Source organism: Sander vitreus, chromosome 1 (assembly GCF_031162955.1).
Source record: "Sander vitreus isolate 19-12246 chromosome 1, sanVit1, whole genome shotgun sequence".
In the NCBI taxonomy this organism is placed as follows: Eukaryota; Metazoa; Chordata; class Actinopteri; order Perciformes; family Percidae; genus Sander; species Sander vitreus.
Window position 1 is genome coordinate 24,591,563 of NC_135855.1, and position 9,403 is coordinate 24,600,965.

General features: G+C 41.4%; 1 protein-coding gene across 1 annotated transcript; it reads left to right on the forward strand.

Moving 5' to 3' along the window:
• The first annotated feature begins 1,442 nt into the window (after positions 1-1,442).
• cmtr2 (cap methyltransferase 2) lies at positions 1,443-7,832 on the forward strand. The gene is made up of 3 exons (XM_078249671.1): positions 1,443-1,495; positions 3,522-4,775; positions 5,237-7,832. Exons 2-3 carry the CDS (start codon positions 3,531-3,533, stop codon positions 6,290-6,292), a joined length of 2,301 nt encoding a protein of 766 aa, XP_078105797.1. The 5' UTR covers positions 1,443-1,495; positions 3,522-3,530; the 3' UTR covers positions 6,293-7,832.
• The last annotated feature ends 1,571 nt before the right edge of the window (positions 7,833-9,403 follow it).

Here is a 9,403-nt window from a genome sequence, read left to right on the forward strand (position 1 = left end):
GGAAAGGAGAGAAACGTGCTCTGGTTTATTGGCATGTCTTTAAACCAATCACAATCGTCATGGGCGGCACATGACGCCGCACGGAGCCCCGGTGCCGCTGCAAAATAGCCTCTGGAAGGAACTTGTTCTGGAACATGTGTACGTTCAAAAGTTGTTTTAGTCATGCAACAGAAAACTCAGATTTGACAGATAGGTAACCTTCATATTATTTTAAATCTCTCCAGCATTTCCAAAAGAAGCTATTCTTTCTCCCCAAACCTCTTCAAATACCTGCCTGAATTGAGTGCCTTCCTCTACCTGCATTTGGCTAGAACTGTAGGACATTAATATTACAAGAGGTGTCACTATAGTAGTCAATCAGACAACAAAATGTTTACGCCCACCATTTTTGGAAATCCTAATTGCAACTGGATATCCCAAAGGTCCATTATTTATGTATGAGACTCCCTCTGTGAGTGTCCTGTTTTTACTTAGTAACATATTTCTTAATGCCTTAAAGCCTGAATTACCTTTTCATTAGCAGCATATGTGATCAATGTGAAGTATACTGGATGGGAAGAAAAGTGAATGCAGAGATACAAACAGATTGTAAAGCCCATTCAAACATTTTCATCTGCTCACAATGCAGAGAGCTCTAACAATTATATAACATGATGGCTAGGATCAGTTCACTGAGGATAATCTGGCTGGAAAGATGCACACACAAGCAAATCCAGTAGAATAGAGGATTATATGGCTTATTCAGACTCAAATTATTTTGAATCCACCCATAAAATGATGAAAGTTACTTTACTTCAACACTCACCTTTATATTCAGTCATTCTCTTATTTTGGTATAAACGTTGTCATTTGTCAGAAAAATACCACACAGCCATATTAATCAGAATCATGAAGCATTAAGCCATGTATGTTGAATCAGAATGACGTCTACAGAGTTACAATCTATGTTAATCAAAACAGTGAATGAACTAAAGCAGCAAAGACAATGTTCTGGGGACGAATAAGCATTTTGTTTTAGATTTCACAAGATAAATAACTTCTGTAATTTTAGCTTCAGGCTGCCTGATACCTGAAAGATGTATTCCTGATTAGAAAAATGTTTGAACTTGATGCTGATACTTTCGTACTTTTCCTTAGGTACAATTTTGAATGAAGGACTTTCACTTGTAACAGAGTATTTTTTACACTGTGGTAGGTATTGTTACTATTTTTTTTTTCAAGATCTGACTATTTCTTCCACCTCTGCTAATAATATTGATACTAATTGTAAAATAATAAATGAAATGTATCAATGTAAAATGAACATTTCAAGCTCAATTGTTTTGCATTATTTAGATAAAGGTAAACAATAATTTCCGTTGACATTTAATTGAGTTTACAAAAAAAGGGACATAGTCCTTTAAAAGAGGCCCCGCCCTGGCGACCGGGCGCATGCGCAGTGTTGTCTGAATCACATGAACGCGTGATTCCGTTTCCTTATAGCAGCTACAGTCCGGTGAGTTTGCCTTTAGTGTTTTCAGGGTGCTTGTACATCTTTTCGACAGACAGCTCCTCAGACTGTAGAGATATTTCTCTAACAGACTTTTGTCGACACAGAAACGTCACTCATTGCGGGTTTTAGGAGACACAACTCGACCATGAGCTCTGCGCCTGTAGGAAGTGTCCCATTGAGCTTCATAAACAAAAACAAAACATTCATCATACTGTGGTCTTTTCACTGTCCTTACAGCCCAAAACATGCAGTTACATAAGGCTGTAGCTGTAAAGTTGATCATTAAATAGATTAGTGAGCAGGTTTTGAATACAGACTGTGCAGGATTTAGATTCTTTGTTATGCTTTACAGTAACGTTATAGGAAATACAAAGCAGTCCATTTCCTGTTGTAGAATTTTAAATTTCAAGCATCCCATTGTTGGTAATGTCTTAATCTGTTTCATAGCTAACGTTACAACCATGAATGTAATAAAAGCACTCAGGATGTGCAATAATTATGTGGGGGGTATTTCAATGTTATGCGTAACTTTGAGATTCCAGATTGAGGCAAAATTGCCATTATTGTGATATCAAACACAGTATGAATTATCAAAATCTGTAATTATTTTAGAAAATTATACTAATTTGTTTTGGCTGAAATACAAAAAAGTATTTGTGACTCAGTGGGATAAACACTTAAACTTCATTATTGATTAATATGTACGTAGTATATTTGATTGACTAATTGTTTTATACATATTTGAACCAATTTAACTCACTGACTTTACTACAGCTGGCAGGCCTGTAACTAATGCTAAGCTCATGTCCATGTGTTGTTATATTTTGTGTATTACTACAGCTGCTGCTACAGCTAATTCCTCAAAGATTCTTTATAATCTTACAGCACATCTGAGATGATAAATTCAGACCATAGTGAGACCTAATTAATTATCTCTTTTATCTCGAGTCTCTTTATCACTTTCCTAAATCTCTTATGGATAAAACGGTAACATCAGGCTGTTTTTCAACAAACACAGCACGGAGCACTTTCATACAAGCGGTGCTTAACAATATGATTGATGAGGAATAGTTGATAAATGTGCTGTTATTAGCTTCATACCATATATTGCCATTCATCACTGAATTACTGCAGACTAATCAAGAAATGACCCAGAAATATGTTCTCCTGCCCAGTGTTGTCATCTAAATCATGTGCACATGAGCAGAGGATTAGCTCTGGGGTTAATTTGATTCTGCCTGTAAATGTATTTTTATGTCATGAGTTAGAAATTGCTCAATAATTACATGAATTGTTAAAAATAATTTTAAGGACACTGTGCTGTTCTAGTCAAATGTCTTACCATCACAGACTGACCTGCATGTAGTTTCTGAAGACCATTCTCCTGTTTCAGCCAAACAAACACAACATTGCTGTCTCGTGAAACCACGTATCTCTATTTTTAAAGATACATAAATAATTTAAAAACTCACTGGGTTATCTGAAGAATACGCTGTCACTGAAAACTGGGCTGTTTTCTTAGCTCACGAAAGGTTGACAATTTAGAGATGACTGTTTTTCACCATACATCAACAAAACCTTTGATCTGACTTGGACCGTCATGTAGTCATCATATTAAAATGTTGATGATGAAGATTTGCCAGTGTTGAGCAATTTTTTTTATTTTCTTATTAGAGGAGACTGTGTGTTGTGGTAGCGATGTAAAAAAACTCTTGCCGTTCTGGGTGAAGCTCTGGCCTGGTGATGTAATCACCAGTATTTACAGTCTGCCCTGTTGCTTGAGGGCGCCACATCATAATGAGTTGACATAAGTAATTCAACACCACTCATGCATGTAGAGAAAAATGAAGGGTTGCATAGCTGGGCCTCGGTATAATTCACTGTGAAATGTTCTGCTTGCTGTCCTTAAGATTGACTCTACCTGTACCACGTAAGCAGGTTACATAAACACTGAACAGTCTGGTGTATTACACCAAAACACAAAGTGGATGCATTTCTAACTCTTGTTCTTGTTGTTCTACTTCAATAGGTGTGGAGGATGAGCTCAGGCAATGGGACCAGGAGGAAAGTTGGAAAGCTGCAGCATTTCAACAACACGTTTGACCCCGAAACACTGACTGAGATTCAAGGTCTTTTTAGTAAAGTTAGAACCTATGTGAAACCTTCCAATGGGGAGTGGTGCATCCCCGATCCAAATGTCGCTCTCAGACACTCTGCGGAGGAGCACTGCCGGCTGCAGGCCCTGAAGGTGTCGCTTAATGATGTTAAGAACCAGCTCAGTGACAAGAACGTGGAGGTCTGGCATCAGCACACCAACTCCACCAATCGAGCTGGGAAGGTGATTGCCGCCGTGCGTTCTGCTGCCAACGCAGAGATCTGCACTCAGGCCTGGTGCAAGTTCTCTGAGATCCTGGGAACATTCAATCTTCTTCCAGAGGAGTCTCTTCGAAATGGAGAGCTGAATACAATCCACCTGTGTGAAGCTCCAGGGGCCTTCATAACCGCTCTGAACCACTACATCAAAACCAGCGAGTCCACACGTTACTGTGACTGGAGCTGGGCCGCCAACACTCTTAACCCGTACCACGAGGCTAACGGTGGCAGCACGACGATCGCAGATGATCGGTTAATCGCTAACACACTGCCCTGGTGGTTCTTCGGCTCAGATAACACAGGCAACATCATGATCCAAAAACATTTGCTGGAGCTGCAGGCATTTGTGGCTAACATGCGTAGAGTTGATGTGGTGACGGCAGATGGTAGTTTCGACTGTCAGGAGAAGCCAGACGAGCAGGAGGCTCTGGTGGCATCACTGCATTATTGTGAGGTCACAGCTGCCCTGCTGCTCCTGAGCCCCGGTGGCTCTTTTGTGCTGAAGATGTTCACCCTGTATGAGCACTCCTCCGTCGGCCTTCTCTACCTGCTGAATTGCTGTTTCCGCTCTGTCGACGTCTTCAAACCTGCCACCAGCAAGTCAGGCAACTCTGAGGTTTATGTTGTGTGTCTGAACTATGACGGCAAGGAAGCTGTGAGGCCTTTGCTCTCCAAACTGATTCGTAACTACGGACCACATCTGGCTGACCAAGAGGCACTATTCCCAAAATCGCTTGTCCCAGTGTCGTTTCTGAAACAGCATGAAGAAGTGTGCTCGTACTTCCACACGCTGCAGGTGGAGACGATCACAGAAAACCTGCGACTGTTTAAAGGAATGAGCACCGAGCAGAGGCAGCGGCTCGACTACATCAGGGACTGTGCGGCTCAGGAATACCTGCAACGCTTCCAGGTAAGACGTCTGTAGAGACCAATAACTTGTCATGTAACTGAGCTTCAACGTTCATTATTGACCTTTGAAACAACAGCTCACAAAATGATTTCACCTAAAGGTCCATTTGGTAGCTCTTTTAGAGGTTTCAATCATATCACATGGACTTTATAAGCAGATGGAGTTTGTCCAGTTCTCATGGAATTGTAGATGTTTGTTTCACTTAGGCACTTAGGGACCTTCTGTCCTAAAAATCAAGTTTAAAATAGTGTTTTTTTTTTCTTTGTTTGAGTAAAATGTATTTTTCCAATGAGAAATATGTCCAGAAGATCTGCAGTGCAGTATAGAGTCTTCATGGGTTTTGGAAATTTGTACCTGACCTGAACAGACCCAAGTTTAGGAGTAGTAATCTTTTGCTGGTACACCAGTTTGTGTTAAACCCATACGGAACCCTGACCTTGATCAAGTGTCTCTGTGTGTAGGTGAGCTTCCTTCCACGGAGTCGATGGATTTCTCGTAACACGGTGAGTCCTGCCTGCTGCAGTGTCTCAGCGGGCCGACCTCTGGGACAGAAGAAGCAAACAGGCTCCTTCAATGAGCGGAGGGAATTGCAGACCCTGAGCTGGAGGGAGCGCATCGAGAGGGGTTGCCATGCTACCTGGATACAGAGACACTGCACGGAGGCCGTTGGAACCAGCTGCGTGCTGGAAGGACCCCTGTCAGAGTGTCACGTGGATTCATGGTACGTTATCGTCGGGGCTGCACTGCCTGCAGTCAGAAACTCTCCGTTCTGTGAAGGAGGTTTGTTAAACCACTTAAATGAAGCCCTGATGGACTCAGCAGTAGACTGGACTCGCACACCTCGTTGTGACTCTTGCCACGTGACTTGCACGGCCTCCATCTTGTCCGATGTTGCAGCTCTTTGCATCTTCACAGCCGACAGTGATGGCATCAAAAAGAAGAAACAGTGTCTGGTGTTTGGCAGCTGCTCAGTGTGGGGTGCCTGTGAAAGCCAACTGGGGGATTTAGTCTTAACATTTTCTGCAGAGCCTTCAGTTCCTCAAAGAGGCTGCATCACGCTGCACGACGGGGAGCCGCGGTACCAGCAGCAGCTCTTAGGTTGTGTTGTGTTTTCCCTGCAGAACCTGAACTCTGGGGATGCCCTGCTGCTGCCTGTGCTTTCTGCCTTCACTCGTGTCACCGCAGCTGTTGTGCTCTGCCTGCATGTGTGTTTTCGCTCAGTCACATTCAGGTGTCCGGCCCCCTCAGGCGTAGTTGGGACAGTGCTTGTGTGCGTTGGCTTCTGCCCTGAAGCTGCTGCACGAATACTCCCTGTTCTCGATGACGTCCATAACTGTGTGTGTCAGTTGTTAGGAGGAGAGGAGGACTCGGGTAAAAATTTGCCGTCTGGGTGTAACAGTCAGGTGCTGCAGTTTGTTCCCATGGAGGAACTGCTCACAGGAGGACTGACTGAGTTCCTGCGGACCATGAACTCTGAAATCATCCAACAGAAGCTGCATTTGCTCATGCAATCATAGTGCAGTTTAGTAAACTTGGACTCTGGGGTACATGCTATTGCTTCAGAAGTTGTGTCATTAGGTCAAAGTCTGTTTTATTCTTGTCTAATCAGCAGACTGTTTAACGACACTGAATCATTTTTGTATGCTGATATTAAAAAAGTACTCCACTCATTCAGCACTGCACTGCTATAAACATTGTCGCACTCAAAATGGACAGTTAAAAGAAAGGATCAAAATTGATGCAGCAGAATCCGATATATCGTCATTTTTACTCCGTGCATTCTTCTTGCTTTTGCTATTACCTACATTGTAACTCGACCACCGACACATCAATCAGAGATTCAAGTCCGTTATGCTAGTAGTGGCTAATGTAGCCGCTAGCCTCAAGCAGAGATGAGGAGCGGGCTACAGAGGTCTGGTAAGCTGACTTCTTTCTGACTCTACACCTAGGCATGGGCCGGTTACCGGAAAAAGTCATAGTTTCAAAACCACTATAATTTTCCGTCATACCGTTCCTGCAGTATGAGCTGTTTTTTATGTGTCGTCAAGAACAGAAAGTGCAGTTTAGAAATCCCTCTCCCTGCCAGTGTGCAGTGTGTGCAAAAATAAAATACATTGTGTTCAATGGAAAAAAAAGTAGTTGTTTTTTACCCAGACATTTCAAAATATTACATTTGAAAGCTGTAGTAGCAATACCGTAAAACCATGATATTTTTGCTGAAGGTTATCATACCGTCATAATCTGATACCGGCCCATGCCTAGCCATACCCCCAGATTCGTTTTTTATTTTTTAAACTTGTAGTCTTCAGCCCCAACTGAGCAAATCAAGTGACTTTACATATACATATATCTCTGATTAGATAAAATACCCCAAATAGTCGGGCTTTAATGCAGAAGTCCAACCTTTGCTCTTAAATAAGGTAAACCTTCACCAGTAAAGTCTCAAAAACATCTTTCCGACTAATTGCAATTGTGCTACGTGCAAAGCTTTTGACAACATGCAGGCGGGGACAACATTGTCTGATGATACAAACTTGCAGTGCATGAAAATGCAAATTACTTTCAGCACTTGGATCAGCAGAACTCATCCGTGACTGAATTCACTGAGGATTTTAGGGAGGTTGAATAAACAATAGTCCAACCCTCAGCACCAGACCTGTCAGTCACAGATGGTTTGTGTTGAAATCCACATCACAAAGACCCGGGAGTGCCTGTTGTGTGGATTATTATGGATCTTTTAGTCTTTTTGCCATCATGCAGCTTACAGGCGATTTACGTTATAACAGTTAATTTCTCTTTTGTGTCTTTTGTGTTCTAAAAAGTTCTATCCACATATAAAAGCACAGACCGCGTACACTAAAATGTTTTATACTGCATGAGCTGCTAACTAAGGAGCCGTTGAGAAAAGAAACGTATATTAGCTTCAGTAAAAATATGCAGTTTTTGCTTATTTGTAGTTTTTTTTATTTTTAGTTTGTGGTTTATAATATCAGTACAATGTAACTGAGGAATTTATTTTCTTACAAAAAGAATAAAAATGTGCACTGACAAATTACATGAAGTCTAATGTGCTGAAGTCAAATTTAGGACTGTTATGATGAATGGTTCATTTTAGTTCCTGCTGAATTAATAGAATGCATAATAAGATGCATCCAAACTATTTGTTTAGGGTTCTAACATGTCTGAACAGATTTGAGTAAGTTTAAATGGGTTTGAGTAGGTTTAAGGGTAAGCTTGATATTGTAGTGAGAAATATGGAGCCTGTACTGTATGGTGGGAGGGCAGATATAATGTACGCTGGCACAGCCTGATGTTTGCTAATGTACTCATACGTATGGTGGTCATCATTCAATTTGACTCTGAAATCGGAATTAAGCCTATACTCTAATGCTTGCTAAGGATTATGGCACAAGAAGTAGTGTGATTATATTTTGTGCATCTGTTAATGTGAGATAACTATTGTCTTATGTGATAACACAGTCATATCTCAGCTGCTTTCCTTTGTGTAATGCAGGCATTTGTGGATACGTTTGGTAGATTTTTAACTAGTACAGTGCCGGCAGACGGAGCTGATACTTGCATTTTGATTAAACCAGCATGCCTTCAACTCCAGCACCTGCTAATGAAGAACGGTTGGATGTTAAGACGGAAGTGATCCCGCTTGCAGTAGGGTCCCTTCAGAGGTCACAGACACCACTCCGTTTGTGTCTATGATGAGTGCTAACAATAAAACTAACCAGGAACATATACTCATATAAACTACAAAACACAAATCTACAATCTGCTTCGAAAGACACAAAGTAAGTCATTATGTAGCCCTCTGTCTTAAACTATCATACTAATTGAGTTTGTGAAATAGAAAATGAATGCAAAAATGAATGCCATTAGTCAATATAAAAAAATTCTCCAACAAAGTGCCAGGAGCGGTGCAAGAAGGGGGGCACGAGGTGGCACTGGCCCCCCTTGAAATATGATTGCCCCCCCCCCCCAATCCATTGGGCTAGAATGCTGTCAATCTGACAATTGTGATTTCCATTGAATCAGAGTACTGTCACTTGGCAGCCTGTTCTGCCAATCTTCCCAGCCCTTAATTAATGTTTCCATGATGACTATCCAAAATTCTGATACCATGGAACCAGCACTGGAATTGTTTTTCTAAAAAGTGGCTCAGCCTTGTAGGTCAAAACAGGGATGACTCTCTAATCTGGTTTTGCCCACTTGGTGGTCATCCCTTGTGTTCAGTTCTGATATATTAGGTTAGTATTTTGGGTCAACCCCTAACAAATACCCATATCACACAAAACTCAGAAAAGGGTTTTTCATTTGTAAGTTTAAAACCTCCAGAGTTTCTAAACTGGATCAGAGAAAATCAGAAAGTCATATTCCACTAAGACCTCTTCCTTGTCTGACTCCAGCGACACCAACCGCCCACACAAACAATTAAATCAGACAGATTAAATTAAAATTGATAATTTCCAAATTCTCTGCATGCAAAACAGGAAGAGAAAAAAAACAAATATTGATGTGTGTGTGTGTGTGTGTGTGTGTGTGTGTGTGTGTGTGTGCGTGAGTGAGAGAGAGTGTGTGAGAGTGATTGAGTCAAGTGATTGGGTCGTATTGTGTACCAG